This window comes from Rattus rattus, chromosome 9 (genome assembly GCF_011064425.1).
Source record: "Rattus rattus isolate New Zealand chromosome 9, Rrattus_CSIRO_v1, whole genome shotgun sequence".
In the NCBI taxonomy this organism is placed as follows: Eukaryota; Metazoa; Chordata; class Mammalia; order Rodentia; family Muridae; genus Rattus; species Rattus rattus.
The window spans coordinates 32,800,151-32,821,063 of NC_046162.1; the positions used below are offsets into that span (position 1 = coordinate 32,800,151).

Below are 20,913 nucleotides of genomic sequence, written 5' to 3' on the forward strand. Positions count from 1 at the left end.
AAAAAAAAAAAAATGGGGGCGGGGGAGGCTTATGTGTGACCCCAACCTCAAGGCCACCCCACTCCAGTCCATCTGTCAGAAGGTGTGAGCATACTTATTTCAAAGGACACCAACTGCTCTTCCTGACAACTGGGCTCTTGAGGTTTCCAACCTTAGATTTGAGTCAAAATTCCGAGACTGACCAGGAGCTGCTAACCCTTCTCCCGACGCTTTTTGTAACATTAACTCTCCTGGGCTGCACAGTAGGCGGAGAGCATGTGATCCCCTACACTCTGGAAAGCGGTGGCGAGGCTGGACAGGACTGCCAGGCCAAGAGAGGTCGAGGAAGGCGGCGTTGTGAGCCTGTGCGGCCGCTAGGGGGAGCCACCATCAGGCCGGCGTCTCGACCCCGCCCCGGCCTCTCGGCTCAGCTCGGCTAGACTCGGGCGCAGCGACCGCGGCGCGCGCTTCCGCCTCACGGGCTCTGGCCCGGTGTGAGCGGCCGCGGGATGTGGCTCGGCCCGGAGGAGGTACTGGTGGCCAACGCGCTATGGGTGACGGAGCGGGCCAACCCCTTCTTCGTGCTGCAGCGGCGCCGAGGCCATGGCAAGGGTGGCGGCCTCACGGGTGAGCGGGGTGCGGGCGGCCGGGCCTGTGCGCACCAGGCCTGGCGGGGCAGCAGGACGCGACCCGCGGGCACGCGCAGTGGCACAGGGGGGTCGGAACGCGGGTGAGGAGGACGGTCCTGGGGCGGGCAGCAGGGGAAGGACACTAGTGGCCCTCCGCCGGGACGTGTGCACCGTCCTGTAAAGTGACTTAACAGCCAGAAGCCAGCAGGGTTCCCCCAGCTCGCCCTCTGCCTCAGTTTCCCCAGCTGCCTCTGAGGGACCAAGTGGTATAAGCACACGTTTTCTTTTACCCCCTTTACTCCTAGCTCACTGAAGAATTGCCTCTTTGTGAAGACCAAAGATGCCCTGACCTCTGCTCCCCTTCCTCCTACGGCTTCTTCTCACTTGATGCCATCAGAGTTCCCAGCCCAAAGCTTGTTTTTGCATATTTATCAGCATTTATGAAGTGTCCCTCTGAGCTACCCCAGGTGCCTCTTAGGTATCTGGGAACTACCACTCACACAGAAGCAGCTGGAGTGGGTGCCTCTGACTTTGTGTGACATGTGGCACTGTAGGAATCTATTGAGCAGAATTTGTTGGAAGCCCCTTAGGCTCCAGGGCCTGTCAAGTACCACAGGTCTGGCCCTGCAGCAGACCCCAGTATGTGGACCCTTCTGGATGCCAGATCTTTCAATACAGAAAGTGAATTTTCCGTGAATGCCCTGATTTTTCAGTGTGGCAGCCGACAGTTCTGCCAGATGCAGTTGGAGGCCTCTCATAGGTGACATCAGCTGCCAGCATCTCATGAGCCACACTTCTTAATGTGAAGGGACTGTACCTATTCCAAGAAAACTCAATGTTCTCTTCCACAATCAGGCTGCTTCTCAAAGGGCCTAGAGAAGACTGGAGGTAGTGCTGGGCCTGCCTCTGGGGCCCAATGTTTATTGTGAGTTAGGAAACGGCCCTCCTGGACAGCCCAGTGACCAACCTTGGAAGCTACCATAAGGCCACTGAGGAACACAGGGCACTGTCATGGGACAAGTCCTTTTTGCTTTATCATTTCATCTGTGTCCAAACCCCCCCACCCCTCGGCCCCCAAGGCTGAGCAACCAGACTACTGTGCCAGCTGTCCTGTAAATTCCAAATCCCAGTGAGCCAGGTTTGTGCAGTCTGCCACGGCTTCCACAACCTCCTTAGCACTGTATCCCTAAGAGATTCATCAGTAATGCAGGTTTCTTCAAGCCTCTTTGCAAAACTAACCAGCCTGGCCTGAGGAAGCAGCTCAGGGGTTAAGGACTGTAGGAGCCAGGTTCAAATACCACAGCCATCTGTAACTTTGGTTATAGTGGATCCAGTACCCTCTTCAGGCATCCATGGGCACCAGACACAAACACGGTGCAGAGATAAACATGCAGACACAACACCCGTACATGTTACTAAGAATGCGATAAGTCAGCCATGGTGGTACATGCAGAGGCAGGGGGATCTCTTGAGTTTGAGGCCAGCCTGGTCTAGTGTGAGTTCCAGGACAGACAGGGTTACACAGAGAAATGCTGTGCTGTCTAAAAAAAAACAAAAAAAAAAAAAAAAAAAAGGAAACGATTAAGATAATAATTAATATTAATAATAACTTGCTAACTTGAACATCTAATTAAAGAGTGGGTGTGAGGAGAGGGTCAGCAGGTTAAAAAGATTTCAGGTCCTGCAATATGGCTATGCCAGTAGTTTATACAGAAACTCTAAAAGAGTGTTCCCAAGACCGAGAGGAAAACCTCAACGTGAACATTGAGAAGTTGACTGCGAACCATATAGTAAGGCTCAGACGTGCCTTTTTTCTTTTGTTGTGGTTGTGGTCTCACTATTTCACTTTGGCAGGCCTGGAACTCATTACATAGACTAGGCTAGTCTTAAACTCACAGAGACCAGCCAGCCCCGTGTGCATGCAGGAGCCCATGCCTGTATGTGTGGAGGCCAGACGTTGGCATGAGTGTCTCCTATAGCTCTCCCCAACCTTGTGCTTCAAGATGCTTTGTTGGTCAGTGAACTCCAGAGATCCCGCACTCAGGTTACACACCCAAGTAGCCACGCCCCTCGTTTTGTGGACACATGGGATCCGAACTCAGATCCTCCTGCTTTCATGGTGGGCATTTTGTCAGCTGAGCTACTCTCCGGATTCCTAACTGCAGGGTAAAGTGACTGGACTTTTTTTTTTAACATTTTAGTAAAACAAACGAGAAATTGTTTGGATCTATTCTGTAACTGCTCGCTGCGCTTATTAAAGATGGGGGGGGTGTCAGATGAAAAGTGGTAGGTTAGCAAAGAGTATTAAAAGTGAATAATAGAGAGAAATGGTTTTGTGAGCCAAGAAGACAGCAGCAGCAGATTTCCAGATCTCCCCAGAGGCAGCACTTCCTCGAAAAGGAAGGAATAACGTTTCAAACAGGAACAACAGGCAGGGCCTTTCGATTACGTCACTGTTTAAGTAATCAAGAGGAGTGGATCAGGCGGACGGTGGCAGAAGATAGGGGTTTCCTGCCGATTTGCCAGGAAATGATGATATTGACAAAGAACACTGCCACAAACTGTCATCAGGCCGGAGGGTAAGTGGAGTGGGTAGGGAGGACTTGAAATGCCCTAAAATGCTTCAGTTCCAAGGGGGGGAAAAAAAAGTTTTTCAAAAATCTGATGATTCTAAAAGATGTTTCCTTGTCCTTCTCAGCCATGACTTTGAAGGCCGCCCAGACTTTCCAGAACTGCAGTGTGCAGAACCGCACGTGCAGTTTAAAAAGTCTGCGTTGCCTTCCTGGGTTTGATACGGAGGGCATTAAGATGTCCTCGCTCTCTGAGGAACCAAAGTTCTGAGCCAGCAGTGCCGGAAGGAGGGGGACATTCTTAAGAGATGCATCTGGCAGTTACTTAAAAGACAGTGTGGGACCAGCAAGACTGTGGGACCAGCAAGAGAGTAAAGGGGCCTGAAGACCAAGTTCAGTCCCCGGGTCCAGTGGTGGAAGGAGGAAAACAACTCCTGGGAGTTGTCCTTGGACCTCCTCGTGTGCCACACCATGATAAAAACAAATAATTATAGAAGATAAAGTATGTAAGTTAGGTATGGTGACCCACTGTGATCCCACCTCATAAAACAGAGGCAGGGGGATCATGAGTTCAAGGCTTGCCTGGATGACATAGACCCTGTCTTTAAAAAAAGAAAAAGGCACTGTGCTGTTTTATTATTTTAGTTTATAACATTTTCTCACTGTAAAGAAAATATTTGGCGATCTTTTCCTCTCTGCCTTTGGATCAAGATAGAGAATTTTTGGCTCCTCCAGCCCCATGGACTCTGCCATGCCCCTGCCTTAATGATAATGGATTGAGCCTCTGATCCTGATCCAAGAACACCAGCCCAGGGATGGCACCGTCCACAATGAGCTGTGCCCTCCCCCATCAATTACTAATTAAGAGGATACCTTATAGGCTTGCTTACAACCTGACATTTATGGAGGCATTTTCTTAGTTGAAGTTGCAGATGACTTTAGCCTGTGTCAAGTTGGTATAAAACTATCCAGCGTGGCATGTATAAATCTTCCTTTTTTTAAAACAATTTTCATCTTTAAAAAAAAGAAAGAAAAGAAAATATTTAGCCAGGGGTGTAGGTCTGCCAGGAATGCCTGCCTAACTTGTATAAACCCTGGGTTCGATACATACATGTTAAAGGGATGTTCATCTTAACCTAATTCGGGGGCTGAGGATACAGCTCTGTTGGTAGTGCTTGTCTAGCACACAGACAAGCTCATGTCTCATCCCCAACACCACGTAAATCAGGCATAGTGGCACATTTGACTGATGCCAACACCAGGGAAGGGTACCGCAGGAGGATTAGCCCAGTCATCCAACCTTGACTACTGAATTTGAGGCCAGCCCAGGATTCTTGAGACCCTGTCTACAAATAAATAAAACCTACTTTTGATTTTTCTGCAAAAGAGACTCCCATAATTGTTTGAGCTTTGAGTCCCATTAAACATCTACCGCGGCCAGGCACAGTGACACAAACCTTTAACCCCGGCACTCAGGAAACAGAGGCAGACAGATCTTTATGTGTTCAAGGCCAGCCTGATCTACTTAAGTTCCAGGCCACCTAAGGCTACATAGTGAGGGCCTGTGTCAGAAGTCCTCTACTGTGTTTCGGAGCCAAGAAAATAGATGCTTCTAGAAGAAACAGGAAGAGTAGTTTCGAGAGACCCTGGCAGGAAGCCTGAGAGTAGTGAGAAGTCTGGCTGTTTAACCTTACCTGGCCTTCCTGATGTACTGTGTGAGCTGACTCAGGCTAGGCTTGGCCCCCAGGGCTCTCACCTTCCACCTCTCTCTGCCCACCCATAGGTCTTCTTGTGGGCACCCTGGATGTGGTGCTGGACTCCAGTGCCCGTGTGGCCCCCTACCGCATCCTGCACCAGACCCAGGACTCACAGGTCTACTGGACAGTGGCATGTGGTAAGTGCCCTGAATCATGAAGTCACACTGGGAGGGAAGGGACAGGAAATGCATTCTGAATGGGGTGATGTCTACCAAGAACCCCATGATGTCCCTCAAGGGAAGTGGAGCAGCTCCTGGGGACTTAGGCCTGGACTTCACCAGAACCTGTGTTCTTGAAATCCCCCTTGTCTCAAGGGAGGTGCAGTTGGACCTCAGAGGTCCATTCAATTTCTTGCTCATATTTACCTCTAGACCCCTCATTTACGCCCAGCATTGAATACTCTTACACACATGGTAAGAAATCTGGTTCATGTGGTGGCCTGGGTCTCCAGTGGAAGTGGGTCAGGGCAGCTCTTAGCTTTCTTATTTTGGCTCTCTACTAGAAACAAGGTCCTTTTTAATCAATGGGGTGACATATTTTCCCATCTTTCTGCTCTGGTGATTTCACTAATGAGGATGGGCTCCATGGAGAGTGCTCGAGAGCTGCCTTCCCCCCTGGGTATAGGAAGACTGGGGTGCCCCTCATAGAAAGAGGACATCAGAGAAGCTTGTGGTACCCTAGAAAAGGGGCCTTGAAGAAGCACTGTGAGACAGGGTGTGCCTCACAGAAAAAGGACCTCAGAGAATGTGTAAGACAGGGTGCACCCCACAGAAAGAGGGCCTTGAAGAAGCATGTGTGAGACAGGGTGCACCCCACAGAAAGAGGGCCTTGAAGAAGCATGTGTAAGACAGGGTGCACCCCACAGAAAGAGGGCCTTGAAGAAGCATGTGTAAGACAGGGTGTGCCTCACCGAAAGAAAGCCTCAGAGAAGCTCACTCTGAAATGAACCTCAGTGCTGTTCATCCCATTCCATGCAAAGCATCATTAAATAGAAAAGCTCATGAGAGAAAGTCATACACGGATGAGTGGCTAGAACATTGAGACCTTCACCTAGCTTGTATTGGTCCTGGGATAAGGGTTGAGTAGTCTCTAAGTCAGTGTTTGAGGGACCTTGTAGTATATGTCTGCCATGAGCGACAGGAGTCTACTGTAGCTGCTGTTTTTAGATGAGGTGAGCCCATCTACGCCAGAGCAGGAGGACGGTCAATGTGTGTCAGTCAGGCTGAAGTGACTCAGTGTCCAGACAGCACTTCCTGTATCAGCTGCTCACCTGAACCTCCACACAGGTATTTCAGCCCCCTCTGTTTTGAAGATGAGTAAAGCCATGGCCCAGAGCAATCAAGTGACCTGTCCAGCATTACACGGAGTCGGTGACCCAAGGTTAAGATGACAGGTCTCTAGAGTTTGTAGAACTCAGCCAGGCATAGTTGTGTTTGCCTATAATCTCAGGCTGAGGTATGAGATCATGAATTTGAGACCAGCTGGGGAGACTTAGCCCCTGTCTCAAAATAAATAAGTAGGAGCTAAGGGCGAGGCTTGGTGGAGTGTTTGTCTAGCATCACAGATCCCTGCATTCGGTCCCTAGCAGCACATAAACTGGGCATGCTGGTGCATACCTATAATCCCAGCACTTGAGAGGTTCAGGAAGAAGGGATCAGAAGTCTGTCATCCTTGGTCCTGTGGCAAGTTCAAGGCCAGCCTGGGCAACATGAGACCTTATTTAAAAAAAAAAAAAAAAAAGATAAAAGAGAAGGAAAAAAACAGGCAGTGGTGGGTTAGGATTTAGCTCAGTGATAGACTGCTTGCCTAGCAAGCGCAAGGCCCTGGGTTCAGTCCTCAGCTCCGAAGGAAAAAAAAAAAACAGGCAGTGGTGGTGACACCTTTTTTTTTCTTTTTTTTTTTTTTCCGGAGCTGGGGACCGAACCCAGAGCCTTGCTCTTGCTAGGCAAGCACTCTACCACTGAGCTAAATCCCCAACCCAGGTGGTGACACCTTTTATCCCAACACTTGGGATGGAGATGCAGGCAGGTCTCTGAGTTCAAGGCCAGCCTGGTCTACAGAGTTTCAGGACAGCCAGGACTACACAGAAACCCTCAAAAAACCAATAAATAACATCATATAAATGACTAGAGATGTAGCTATGTGGTACAGTGCTTGCCTAGCATGTGTGAGACACTGGGAGGCTCAGTACAGAAGTATGTAGGCCTTGCAGTTGGACCCGGCTTCAGGGTGGAGGTTAGACGGTCAAGGGCTTGAAAGCATAGGCAGGTGGTAACCTAGAAATGGACACTGTGCCCTAGGTGCTATATTCTTCCTCCTTGGCACCCTTAACAGTAATGACCTGTGTCTCTGTAGACAAGTAAACAGGTCAGTATGCTCAAGGCCAAGTAGAGAAGCCCAGCAGGACCCCAGATCTCCTGGTTTTCAGACCCACAGAGGTTACTGGGAGTTACAAGAATTACTTCAGGAGATAAGGGTTCTCTGAAAGGTTTGGGAACTTTATGAGCCTTGGTCCCACGGAGGCAAGTGACTTTAAAAAATAATTGATTCGGAGTGTGTGTGTGTGTGTGTGTGTGTGTGTGTGTGTGTGTGTGTGTGTGTGTGTTTGATGGGTGGTAGCCCCAAGATAGAGGAGACAGAGACAGACAGACAGACAGACAGAGGGGGGGCCAGTGGTGACCCCATGGTTGGGGGGGGATGACACATGGTAGCCCATTCACTGGCCATAGTTCCTTTACTTCCCCTACCAGATGCCATCCCTGCCCTAGCCTTGCCTGTGCCTACCTCCCCAATAGTCAGGGCTCTGTCTCAGAAGCAGCTTGCCAACAGCAAATGTCCTGCAGGAATGCTCTGGGGTAAATCCCAGTCTCTCACCTTGGCATTCTGGATGTCCAAGATCTGCCCACCTCCACCCTAGACTCCTCCATAGCTGTGTCCTGGTGTTTGTGACTTCCCACCAGCCTCTGCTGCTTTCTGTGCAGTGTCCCTTCTGCTCTGTTAATGCTCATCAGATGTCACCTCCCCAGATTCCTCAGACACACATCCACCTCCCACTTTCCTCCCTCCCTGGGAGTGACTTGGCTGCCCCATGGGATGGACAGGAACTCCTGAGGATGAGAGCAGGCTACTCCAGGCAGCTGGACTGGCATTCTCACTTGTCACTTCCTTGCTAGGCGGCTTTGGATAACTGCCTGAACTTCTCTGTACCCTGGTGTCATCCTGTGGTACCTGACATGTCCTGGATGAAGGGAGCTCTGTAGACAATTCTGAATTTACAGAAATTACACTCAGTAATTTAATTAGCTACTACATTTCTTTTTATCCCCAGTACCTGACAGAGATGATATAGTTTGTATCCTCAATATTAAATGAATGACTTTTTTTAAGGTTTATTTATTTTATGTATGCGAATACACTGTAGCTGTTTTCAGACACACCGGAAGAGGAAGTCAGATCTCATCACAGATGGTTGTGAGCCATGTGGTTGCTGGGAATTGAACTCAGGACCTCTCTGGAAGAGCACTCTAGTGCTTTTAACCACTGAGCCATCTCTCCAGCCCTGAATGACTTACTTTTAACTAAGAGATGGACACATAAACATTTATAATCGAAATACAAACAGGTATAGACAGACAGAATGACGATTTTATCTATGGCTGCTGGGAATATGCTTATAAAAGAGAATGGCCCTGGGGCCTGGAGAGTAGTTTAGTGGTTAGAGCACTTGCCAACTTGTAGAAGACCCAGGTGTGGTTCCCTGAACCTGTGGTGACCCATAACCAGTCCCAGATGATCTAACCCCCTCTTCTGACTCGTGAGGGCACACAAGTGGTGCACAGACATGCAAAGTAAAACATTTGTACACATAAATCTAAGTTTTTGAAAGATGAAATAATACTGAGAGTTGCATCATATGTCAGTTCAACTTCTGAAGTGTGATCGTGGTTTCTGGCCAGAAGGGAGTCCCTTCCTACTAACCACGCCTCTGTGTACCAGGAGAAGGAGACCATGAGAGAAAAGCACAAAGAAAAGCCAGGGAGGGGAAATGGGTGGCCGAAGGGGCTTACAGGGCGACAGTGAGACTGTGAGGCTCACTGACTTACCTAGTACTTCCGGCGCATGTCTTCCCGTGGCCGTCCTCCCCGAGGCCTGTCATCAGAGAGGCTCCATGCTATGAAGTTGCTTGTCTGGTGAGCTGCTTGCAAACAAACCATCCCTAATGAAGGCACACCAGGCTGCAGCACAGCCATGAGCAGAGCCATGGGTGGGAGCAGGTGGTGGGGACCACCGGGCCTAGCCAGGAAGGGGTCAGGATCACAAGCACAGTTGGTACAAGAGTGTTGCCAATCAGAGAAGGGTGTCGCCCTCAGGGCTGGAGGTGTGGCTCCCTAACGAAGCATTTTCCCAAACACCCTGTGTTCTGACCTGGTTCATAGTTAATAGTGTGTGGGCCGGGCTGTGACACGTGGCTGCTTTTCCTGCCAGGACCCATGAACTGCCCCACCCTGGCCCAACTGAGGAGAATACAACTTGCTCCCTCCTCCTGTCCTTTTGGGCATCCATTCTGAAAGGTTTTCCAGTGTAGGGTTTTTGCTTCACCTCCAGGGCTGCACTTCTAGACTCTTGATGGAAGCAGACAATCCCCTGGCCTGTTGGAACAGCACTATACTGCCTTTTCTACCCTGCTTGCAATGCTCAGACAGATGCTGGGGGATAGGGAAGGCCAGCAGGAGACAGTAGCTGTTTGGTTGCCCTGCAGAGAATCTGTCAACTGGACAAAGAAACTTGATGAGCCCACCGGCTTAGGGCCATATAGATTGTCTCCAGAAGAACAGGAATCCAGAGCCAGAAGTTGCCCTTGGTAGAGGGGAGAGAGGGAGGGTTCTGTTGTGATAGAGAGTGTAAGCAGGAAAGGTTCATCTGTGCCTTGGAAGGCAGTGGTCAGGTGAACAGAGCACTGGGGACCTCTCTGCTGTGAGTCTGAGTTCTCCTGATCTCATCCACCCTCACTGAACTAGGTTCTTCCCGCAAAGAGATCACCAAACACTGGGAGTGGCTGGAAAACAACTTACTTCAGACGCTGTCCATCTTCGACAACGAGGAGGACATCACTACCTTCGTCAAGGGCAAGATACACGTAAGGCCCATGTCCTACTAACAACCAACTCTGTTCCCTTTGTGGAGTGCTAGCGGCCACACAGTTGGTGGTGCGTATCTGTGGGAGACAATGAATTCCATAGTCAACCAACCGTGTGTCGGTAAGATTTGGGGGATGGGGGGTTGGGGATTTAGCTCAGTGGTAGAACGCTTGCCTAGCAAGCGCAAGGCCCTGGGTTCGGTCCCCAGCTCCGAAAAAAAGAAAAGAAAAAAAAGAAAAAGAAAAAAAAGGTTTGGGGGACAGATGGTATCTTTACTGAACACTGTCAGAGAGCAGAGCATTCCTGCTGTGATGCATGTTGTAAGAAGAGCTGAAGCACTCAGGAGGGTGGGCGCAGGCTATCAGCAAATTCTTTATAGAAGAGACTTGAACCTATGTAGATTCGTGTATCTCTGGGGTCCTGGATCCACTGCCCTGCAGACTCCAAGAATTAAGCTGTGTTGTCTGTCCTACCTCATCTTTAAACAGCCTGGAGTAGGCTTTGTACCCATTTCACAGGGTGAACACTGAAGTCTTTTCTCATTTTCTGATGGTTGAAAGGACTGTGACCGTGATTGTCCCTTGTTCTAGTTGGGATCTTGAATATCCCCCAAAGGCCCATGGTTGGTTCTCAGCCTGTGGTCTTATTGGAAGATGCTGGGCCCTTTAGCGGGTGGGAACTTATGTGAGACAATTAGGTGGATGGAGATGTGTCCTTGAATGGGGACGTTGGGACCCTGGTCCCTTCTACATTCTTTGCATTTTGGCCACTGCAAGGTGGGAAGGCCTCTATGGCCATACACTTTCCACCATGATGTGCCATGCCATCACAGACTCAAAGCAACGGGAGGCTGCAGCCGTGGACTGAAAACTTTGGATCCATCTGACCAAATAAAGGAAGGCAGGTTCTTCCTTTTACACTGATTTGTCAGGCTAACAAAGCTGACCCACACACCTGCAGAGCCCCTGCCTTTGCTGGCCTCTGGAGTCTGAAGGTTAGCCTGGGGTGTGTATTCCTTCTGGAATGCTCTATACATAGGCATGTATGTAATTGTGTTTGCCAGGGCCTTGACCAATGGGGAAAGACACTGGAAATCTTTTTCTTGGTGTATTTTTACTAGTTTGTTTGTTTGTTTGTTTGTTTGAAACAAGGTCTCTCTATGTAATCCTGGTGTGAAAGTCCCTATTTAGACTGTGTAGACCAGGCTGACCTTGAACTCACAGAGCTCTGCCTGACCCCCTCAAGTACTAGGATTAAAGGTATGTACCACTATGCCCAACTTCCTGGGGTTTTTTGAGATACAAGCTTAGGTAGTTCATGTTCACCCAGAACTTACTATGTAGTCAAGGCTAGCCTTGAACTCTTGACCCAAGTGCTGGAATCAAGACATGCACCTCTATACTCAGACCAAGTAACAAAAGATCTTACAAATTAAAAGGTTTATACCTTTTTATGCAGCGATTCTCGGGGGTGTGCCCTGTGGTGTATTAATAGATGCAGAGTGACTGACATGTGTTACTACTGTGCTCCCTAGAGCCTTGATTACCCCAAACACCACAAGCAGTGCCTCCCAACCCCATAAGAGGGAAACACTTTTCCTTCCTCTGTAGTAAGAGAACAATAATCTTTTTCAGAGCTGGGGACTGAACCCAGGGCCTTGCGCTTGCTAGGCAAGCGCTCTACCACTGAGCTAAATCCCCAACCCCGGAGAACAATAATCTTACTCGAGTTCTCCAGTACTTTCTAAGTCCTTATTTTGATATGTGCGTTATCTTTGGGGAGTTATTAAGTCATGTGTAGTAAACTTAATGGAATATTTTATAGCCAAATAATGATTATGAAGCCAAGCATAATAGCACACACCTGTGATCCCCACACTCAGGAGGTAAGCAGAGGCTTGTGAGCTCCAGACAGCCTGGGCTACATTGAGGTTCCCGGGAGAGCTTGTGCTGTGCAGAGTTTTGCCATGCAGTTTCTCTCAGCAAGCCATGAGAATTCACTATGTTGGACACCGTAGACTGGCGGACCGGACTGAGTTCCTTAGCTCTTCTTTGCACACACTGGAGCTCAAGGCAGGACCTGCGCTGTCTTCTAGCTCCAGGGAAACAGGGCAAGCCCAGCTGGTACTCTCCTGTTGGGTAGTAGTAGTAAGGGCAGCCTTATCATGCATCTCCTAAATGCTAAATGCTAGCCCTAACAAACACTCCAGCAGAACTCTGAAGCTCAGGATGGCTTGGCGGTCAGTGGACACTAGTTCACTTTCTGTCACTTAACAGGTATCTTGGATAATCAGCTTATAAAGCAAAAAGGGTGTTTCGGATTCACAGTCCTGGTGGGTTTCTCCCTGTTAACCTATGTTGGCACATCATGGTCCAAGTCTGTGACAAAGCAAACTCACCAAGACATGGAAGAGAAGTGAGGGAATTGGGGTGTCTGTTCTCATTTTTATTTAAAACACAGGATCTCATGATGTAAACCTGGCTAGCCTGGAACTCACTATGTAGACCATACTAGCTTCAAACTCATAGCCTGCCTTGCCTCCTGAGTGCCACCATGCCCAGTTGCCTAGTGTCCTCTTAAATGTCCCCAGTGACAGGAAGACCTCCCGATTGGTCCCATCTCTTACAGTAATGCTGTGATGAGGATGAGGCCTAAACCTCTTGGGATCACAAGATAGCCCATGGAAATTAGGACTCATAAAACTGACTAAGGGCTGGGAGTTGGCTGAGCAGGTAAAACACTCACCTCACAAGCATAGGGACGGAAGTTCAGATCCCCAGTACCCATGTAAATGCCGAATGGCTTGCGGCAGTCTGCAGCAGCCCGCTCCACTACAACACTAGAAAGTGGAGCAGCCTGTGAGACTAGCCAGTCACTGGTTCTGGGCCCAAGTCACGGACCCAGTCTTGATATATAAAGTGGAAAGCAATCAGGAAAGACACCTGGCCGTAGCCTCCTGCCTCCACACATGTGCAGACCAGTACACGCTCACAGCTGTGCGCATACAACAGGAAAAACCTACTGAATGATGGTTGAAATGCTACACCTTGGAACTGGTGCAAGGCAGCAGCGGTTCACAGACAGGACTTTTAAGTGTTAGGAAAGAAGGAAAGGAGACATTAATGGGTGTCCCATTTAGTAAATTAGAAACTCCAGAGAAACCAGGAAATTAGACAAAAAGTAGAGATTTTTTAGGCCAAAGCTAATTTCTTAGAAAACAAGAGTTAGAAAGGCAGAGAGAGTAGTGGATCCAGAAACAGGCGGGCCCCAAGGCAAGGAGCCCATGGAGCCCGTGGAGACCAAAGTGAAGACCGTGGAGCAGAGCCCGCTGGGAAGAGGGAAGGGCAGAAACAGCCTTGGGAGGCTCTTGGGAGGCATTATCTGGCCTGCCCTCTGATGTACTTTACTTGAGACTGGAAAAGAAAAGGAGGCTTAGGTCCTGTGAGAAGAAGCATCTGGGAAAGGCACTTGCTGTGCGAGTCCCACAGAGTTCTGCTCTGAGAACCCACATAGTGGGAAGGACCAGCTTCTTGCAAAGTTGCTCTTATATGTGCATGCGTGCACAAATGCAAAATCCACGTGCGATGCTGACAGGTAAGGACACTGGAAAACTATCAACAGCACTGGGCTGGTGGGGGATAGGAGGGCGGCAGATGCAGCTGATTTTGAAACTTAATTGAGGGCCAGGGTGTAGCTCAGCTGTTAGAGTACACGCTGGATGTGCTCTGGGTTTGAGCCGAGCACCACCTAAACCACAGATGTGGCAGCAAGTGCCTGTAACCTCAGCATTGGGGCAGTCAGACAAAAGTCAGGTTTGGCTACATAGAATCTAAAGTCAGCCCAGGCTATAGGAGACTCCTAGCTCCTCCCTCATTGTTTTTTTTTTTAATTAAAGAAGTCCTAGATTCTGGGTTCCTGGCTTCTCCACTCCTTTCTGGGACTGCTCCGATATGCTCAGTGGCCCAAACCCTGCTGTCCTCTCTAGGGCATCATCGCAGAAGAGAACAAGAACCTGCAGCCCCAGGGGGACGAGGACCCAGGGAAGTTCAAGGAGGCAGAGCTAAAGATGCGGAAGCAGTTCGGCATGCCAGAGGGAGAGAAGCTGGTCAACTACTACTCCTGTAGCTTCTGGAAGGGCCGAGTGCCTCGGCAGGGCTGGCTCTACCTGACCGTCAACCACCTGTGTTTCTACTCCTTCTTGCTGGGGAAGGAAGGTGAGGTGGGGCAGAAGGCACCCCTTACATCATGCTCAGCTCCGCCATGCCCTCGCCTCCCTGACCTCACTGCACCCACATTCCTAGTGCATATCCCACGCCTCTGCACCTAGATATTTTGTCTCCTCAAACACAGATGTCACCTTAACTCCCTATGGTGGGAGTACCCAGGCAATACCCATATTGTAGCTTTCACAGTAGCTGGAGCCTCCAGTGTTGTGCACAGTGACACATCTTCCTTCAGTACCTACCGCTGTCACCTACTCATGACCTCGGGAGGCAAGCCTCACTCCCAGCTTAGCCAGCAGCTCCCTCTGCTGCTGTCACTGTCACCCCAAAAGGAACTTCCTATAGCTGACCCAGTTGGCAGGTATCAACACTCGTTCCTGAGCCCACTTCCCTCCGGGCCCTCCTCCTCCTCCCCTTACTGTTTACCTGTCAGACCGCAATGGCCAGTTACCGACTCTGCGGAGGTTGGTATCCTGCTGTATGCCAGACCTACTGTATTGACTTGGTCCATACCCCAGTGGGGCTCCCAGGGTCTTAGCTAGTTCTCCGTCTGTCTGCTCCTTTCAGTTTTTATCCACTCAGGTAAGGCATTCACGAGTAAGGTTGGGCACGGAGCAGCAGTGAGCCCAATGCGCTGTGCCTCCTCGTGGATCATGTCATGATGTGACTAGGCTCAGACATGGAGGGGCAGAAGTAAACAGTGTCCTTAGGGAACAATCCGAGGGAGGTTCTGAGGGCGAATGGCAGTTCTCACCTTGCCCGCTCCTAATGGATGGTGTGTCTGTCCCTGTGTTATCAGTGAGCCTGGTGGTACAGTGGGTGGACGTTACACGCTTGGAGAAGAATGCCACTTTACTCTTCCCCGAGAGCATCCGTGTGGACACGCGGGACCAGGAGCTGTTCTTCTCCATGTTCCTAAACATTGGTGAGACCTTCAAGCTCATGGAACAGCTGGCCAACCTGGCCATGCGACAACTGCTGGACAGCGAGGGCTTCCTGGAAGACAAGGCCCTGCCCAGGCCTATCCGGCCACACAAGAACATCTCAGCTCTAAAGCGGTATGCCACCGTCCCGAGGGCGGGAGATCCCACAGCAGTGAGGATGGGCCAGGTCCACAAACCCAGCCAGGCGTCCAGCACATGCCCTCACAGGCCCACTACTTGGGATGCTGGGTGACAGAGCAGTCCCTCACTAAGAAGCAGTGGAGAAAAGAGCTAGAATAACCGAGGCAGAGTATGCTGAGGTCCCAGGAGGCTGCATGACTTAGGCAAATGAGTCCTGGAGTTGCTGGCTTTAGTGTCATGGGTCTGAGCTCAGGCCCAAAGCTGGCAAAAGAGACAGAGCTGAGGTCATGGCCACCTTGTCTGCGGTTGTGGCTGGAGAATGCATCAAGGTGGTCAGCGCAGCAGTTCACCTCTGTTTGGGCCTCAGCTTTCAGGACATGCATTCCCTTGAGATTGCAGATGTTTCCTGGGCTCCAGAGCCAGGGTGAGCACTGCTGGACTCGGCATGGGTGTGTTTGGAGTCCGATTATTTCATGGCTGCATCCGTTCACCAGGGTGCAGGCCCACGGTGCGCCTTCTAAATCAGGACGTTGTTGTACAAGGATGTTACTCTCGATGGGACTGACAGCATGACCGGGCAGAAAGATAGGAAGCAGTACTGGGACATGGCAGGCAGTGTGCAAGGCTGTAAGTCTGGGTCCATGCTCAGGCCCTGGTGCCAGCCACTCAAGGCACACGAGAAGCTCTTGGGAGCTAGGAAGATATGTCTGTGTGGTCATAGACCCAGAACAGGCACGATCAGGCTGCCCCAGCCACCAGACTGCATTTCTCTACAGCAGGAACCGTGTAAGCTTCACAGTTTGATTTAGTTCCACCGCTCCCTGCCGGGGCATCTTGTCTGGGTTTCAAGGTGGGGTAGCTCTTCCTGTATGGGGAAGGACCTCAGGCCCCATGTCATGCTGCTCCTGCTCCAGGCAGGACACAAGCAAATCTGAGGACTGCCTGTCCTTCAGTACCAAGCGGCAGAGCCTCTAGGTGTCCTTTCAAAGCATCCAGCCTCAAGGGAACATTACGTTCTGTCTCTAATGTTTGGTGTAAAAAATCCATCTCTTTTCTTGAGTTCCCAGGCATGAGTTGCTTACTGCAAGACCCCCAAGGATCTGGAATCCAGTGTGGAAACAGAAAATTCTTACCCTACCTTGAATTTCCATTTCGTTTCCTCAGAGACCTGGATGCCCGAGCTAAGAACGAGTGCTACAGGGCCACGTTCCGGCTCCCAAAAGATGAACGGCTGGATGGACACACAGGTTGCACCCTGTGGACGCCATTTAACAAGCTACACATCCCCGGCCAGATGTTCATCTCCTACAACTACATCTGCTTTGCCAGCAAGGAGGAAGATGCGTGCCGTCTCATCATACCCCTGAGGGAGGTGAGCATCTCGGCTCTAGCCGCTCTTGGGGCAGAACTCTGAGGCAGAATAGCCTCCAGGAGCTGCATGACAGCTGCTCAGGATGGAAGCTGGCCCATCCCCCACACCACAGCCAGGCGGCTCCAGGCCTTCTTACTCAGGATGGCTCCATGAATTGGTCTCTTGGGTCTCACTCCCAGACACATCCTTCATACCTTCCCTCTCCTAAGTGACAGTCCAGCATCCATTGCCCAGGTAGACCTGGAGTCATCCTTGATCTTGACTCTCCTGGTTATTGCATCCTAACCAGAGATGTCCTGACAGGATTCCCTCCAGAGTCTGTCCCTTCCTCTCCACAGCCACCAGACAGGAAAGTCTCCAAGCCTCCTCAGGAAAGTCCTAACCACATCGAACCCCTTAGGGACGTACGCTCCCAGTGCAGCCAGCAGAACCAAATGAAGGTGGCAGGCAGAGTGTGGTACCTCGGATCCTCCAGCATCTTCTCCCTGTGCACAGGAAACCCCCAACTGACTCTTGAGCTCTCTTGAGACCATCAGTACACCATCTGACCACCTGAGGCTTCCACACACAGACCGTGCACAGTGTCACACATACGCATGCACACAAGCATCACACACACCACACCCAGACCTGTTCCTACACATACACAAGTATCCACTACACGCTCACATATACACTACACATACCTTCACATATATAAATACCACATATGTCCCACAGATGTGCAAACACCTATGCACGCAGGTGTACACACCCATATATTCATTCATCACACATAAATACAGGCACCCCACTTAGATCAAGACGCATCCTGCCCTGCTCAGTCTGCTTCAGTCCTGCAAACTCTTCCAGCCGGCTGCACGCACACCTCAGAGAGTTGTCTGTGCCCTCTGTCCTGTCCCTCGCCCAGCTCTTCACCTGGTAAGGCCAGGTCACAGCTCAGTCACTGCCCCCCCAGAGACTCCTTCAGTAACGAGTAGCTAGTGACTTCCTGGCCTTCCTTGTTGCCAGCACTCACCCCTCATGACCAGGCCTAGCCTGTATGCCTTTGCTTGTCCCCCACTGGAGCTGGGCTGCACCCGCTGAAGCCCGTGTCACTCTTCCTGCATGTTGCAGTCAGAGCCACGCTTTGGGAGGAGCTGCCCGAAACGGTTCCCTGGGAACAGGAGCCTTGGGAGCCTTGCAGCTGAGGGACTGACTACTCACATGGTTTGGAGGTCACAGCTAACAGGCCATCTTTTGAAAAGCCAACAGGAGCAGCTGGGTGTACATTTTACATCATCTTCCCAGAGGCCACTCAGGGCCATTGCACTCACTCACCCCTCCCTGACACCAGCTAGCCACTCAGTGCTTCACTGCCCTGTGCCCATGAGAGCCCACCCCAGCTCTGTCTACACCCTAAGATCACAAATATCCCACGGTGTTCTTTTGTCCCCTCAGGTGACCATTGTTGAGAAAGCTGACAGCTCCAGTGTCCTGCCGAGCCCTCTGTCTATCAGCACTAAGAGTAAAATGACCTTCTTGTTTGCCAACCTGAAAGACCGTGACTTCCTGGTTCAGAGGATCTCTGACTTCCTCCAGAAAACACCGTCCAAGCAGACAGGCAGCATCGCTGGGGGAACAAAAGCCAGTGTTCCAGACCCAGCCCCAGAGGTGAGGAGGCCACTTAGGAACAATAGGGCCAAAGCCATCTGCTACCCCTGAGGGGGACCCTGTGGTGCTTGCTGGAGGGTGACTCATGGCACCTGGTATACAGACCAGGGGTGCTACTATAAAGAATTGCTAAGTCCACTATAGTGACATGTCTCTGCGATCCTAACACTTGACAGTCTGAGATAGGAGGGTTACAGGTTCAAGGCCAGCTCAGAGAACTGGTAAGACCCTGTCTGGAAAACCAAAGGCTAGGGATCTAGTGTGCACCCTCACCAGGCCCAGTGCCTCAATAACAGGCCTAGAGTCATGATCAAGCACTGCCTTTCCTGAACCCCGGCCATTGCTTTATCCAACATGTCATTTCTGTTGGACACAGCTGTCGTCCAGGGACTGTGACTAGAACAATGAGCAGGTTAGACAAAACACATGTGGCAGTGGGTTAGTGATCCCAGAGCTAGGAAGGCAGATGCAAGAGGATCCCTAACGTTCAAGGCTAGCTTGAAATAGAAGCAAGTTCCAGAACAGACGTGGCTACCCGGGGAGACCCTGTCTCAAAAAGCAAAACTGAAGGGGGCTGGAGAGACACTCTGGAGTTAAGAGCTCTTCTGGAGGACCTGAGTGTGGTTCCCAGACACATCGGGCAGCTCACAACCATTTGTAACTCCAGCTCCAGGTACCCACAGATACATGTATGTACATTAAATAAAAACTAAATTTAAAAATAGTTTAAAAGGCTAAAACCCAAAGAACTCATATGCTTGTGGGCTTTGTTATATTCTAAGGTTATTTACTGAAAAAACAAACAAACAAAAGCAGGATCCCTTGTAAGAATTTGAGGGTATATTTTCTGTTTCTAAAAGGGCTCTCAGGGCTGGTGGGATGGCTCAGCAGGTAGTGTGCCTGCTGCTAATAATCCTGGTGACCTGAGTTCAATCCTTGGAGTCCACATGGTGGAAGGAGAGGACCGACTCCCACAGGTTGTCCTCTGACCTGCACACAAGTGCTCTGGCACTGGCACACACAAAAGGTGTGGCCCGCACCTCCTGCTTGCTTACTGCAGCAGGGACATGAATTTGAGAAGATCTGGGCAGCACCAGGAGGAGAGCCAGTTGCTTCCGAAAGGCGCTAACTGGCTAACATAGGTGGCTTTGGTTTCAGCCAGCCAGAGAGGAAATGCAGACTGGGCCCCATCTGCAGCCTCGCACTTAGCCCCACTGACCCTTGGGCAGCTCCGTTAGGCACTTTCCCCTCTCGTTCTATTTTCTAGTCTCTCCCAACTCCTCAGGAGGCATCAGAGCCACCCACCAGCCCAACCTCTCCCCTAAGCAGTCCTCTGAGTTTCAGTACACAGGAGATTCCTACTACTTCCCAGGGCCTGCTCAAAGTCTTCCAGAAGAACTCACCCATGGAGGACCTCGGCGCCAAAGGGGTAAGCCCTGAGCACGCTCACTTCAGCTCGTGCCTGAGGTGAGACCTCAGGAAGAAGGCTGGAGCCACCTCTGGGCTGGGCCTTCGTGGCCAGCGCCATCCCTCATGGCTTTGTACCTGCTCTGTTGATCTGCACTGGGCAGTGTCAGGTGGACACGGCCGGGGCTTGGGGCCAGACACTCAGCCCGGCCTGTGTTGGGGTTGCTTTTCATCAGGGGCCCTGGGACTCTAGTGGAAGGCCCTCTGCTGCTAAGGAGCATGGGCCAGGCGAAGTCCCCACCTCCTTCATAATTACAGCTCCGAGCCCTGAGCTTGCAGCCTCACTCCATGGGTAATTTCCACAGCAGGCTACTAGCCTGGCCCAGAGAGGTGGAAGGCCTGCCACCAAGGCCCCAGCACCAAGACTCTTCAGCTTGGCACTCCATGTTCCCTCTCTCAGGCCAAGGAGAAGATGAAGGAGGAGTCCTGGAACATCCACTTCTTTGAGTACGGGCGTGGCGTGTGCATGTACCGAACAGCCAAAACTCGGGAGCTGGTCCTGAAAGGCATCCCCGAGAGCCTCCGAGGGGAGCTTTGGCTCCTCTTCTCGGGTGAGTGTGCTCCTGTTACCCCCAGCCTTGGCTTGGCCCTCCCTCAAAGTTGTCTGTGTCAGATGCTGAGTGAGCATGTCCTGAACTTGTGTGAGGCCTTGGGTTCTATCCCTAATACCAAAAGAAAACTTGCCTCGGGTGAGTTCCTCTGGCCCCTGAGCCAGCCTCCTGAAGTCAGCCAGAGGAGGAGCTCTCTCAGAGAACTGGGAGTAAGGATGACAGCTATACAGGGCCGGAGCAGCAGATGCTAGCACAGGTGTTGTCAGTGGGTGGCAGCACTGTCAAAGGCAAGAACACGCTCTGCCAGCATTCATACCTTTGGCCACTTGGAGCATTTCAAGAGACAACAGGCCTTTTGAATTTCTCAGAGGAGTCACCAGGGAAACTCGGCCTCACACCTTGTAACTGATCGCAAAGTCCTCTCTCCTCCGTGGGGTATTTGTGTCTCCAGTCAGCCTTATCACTGTTGCCCAAGTCCCAGGAGGAAGAAGAGAAAGACAGCTGCCACCC

General features: G+C 50.9%; 1 protein-coding gene across 5 annotated transcripts in view; it reads left to right on the top strand.

Moving 5' to 3' along the window:
- The first annotated feature begins 405 nt into the window (after positions 1 to 405).
- Positions 406 to 20,913, top strand: part of Tbc1d9b (TBC1 domain family member 9B) — a 37,220-nt gene continuing 16,712 nt past the window's right edge. For 4 of the 5 annotated variants that reach the window (XM_032912040.1, XM_032912041.1, XM_032912043.1 and 1 more), the window contains exons 1-9: positions 406 to 606; positions 4,962 to 5,072; positions 9,954 to 10,072; positions 14,059 to 14,287; positions 15,096 to 15,354; positions 16,525 to 16,732; positions 18,173 to 18,385; positions 19,653 to 19,814; positions 20,253 to 20,403. In XM_032912040.1, coding sequence (XP_032767931.1) covers positions 489 to 606; positions 4,962 to 5,072; positions 9,954 to 10,072; positions 14,059 to 14,287; positions 15,096 to 15,354; positions 16,525 to 16,732; positions 18,173 to 18,385; positions 19,653 to 19,814; positions 20,253 to 20,403 — 1,570 coding nt within the window. In that variant the 5' untranslated portion in view covers positions 406 to 488. The remainder of the gene's footprint in view (positions 607 to 4,961; positions 5,073 to 9,953; positions 10,073 to 14,058; positions 14,288 to 15,095; positions 15,355 to 16,524; positions 16,733 to 18,172; positions 18,386 to 19,652; positions 19,815 to 20,252; positions 20,404 to 20,913) is intronic. The other variant, XM_032912045.1, reaches the window with a different exon arrangement.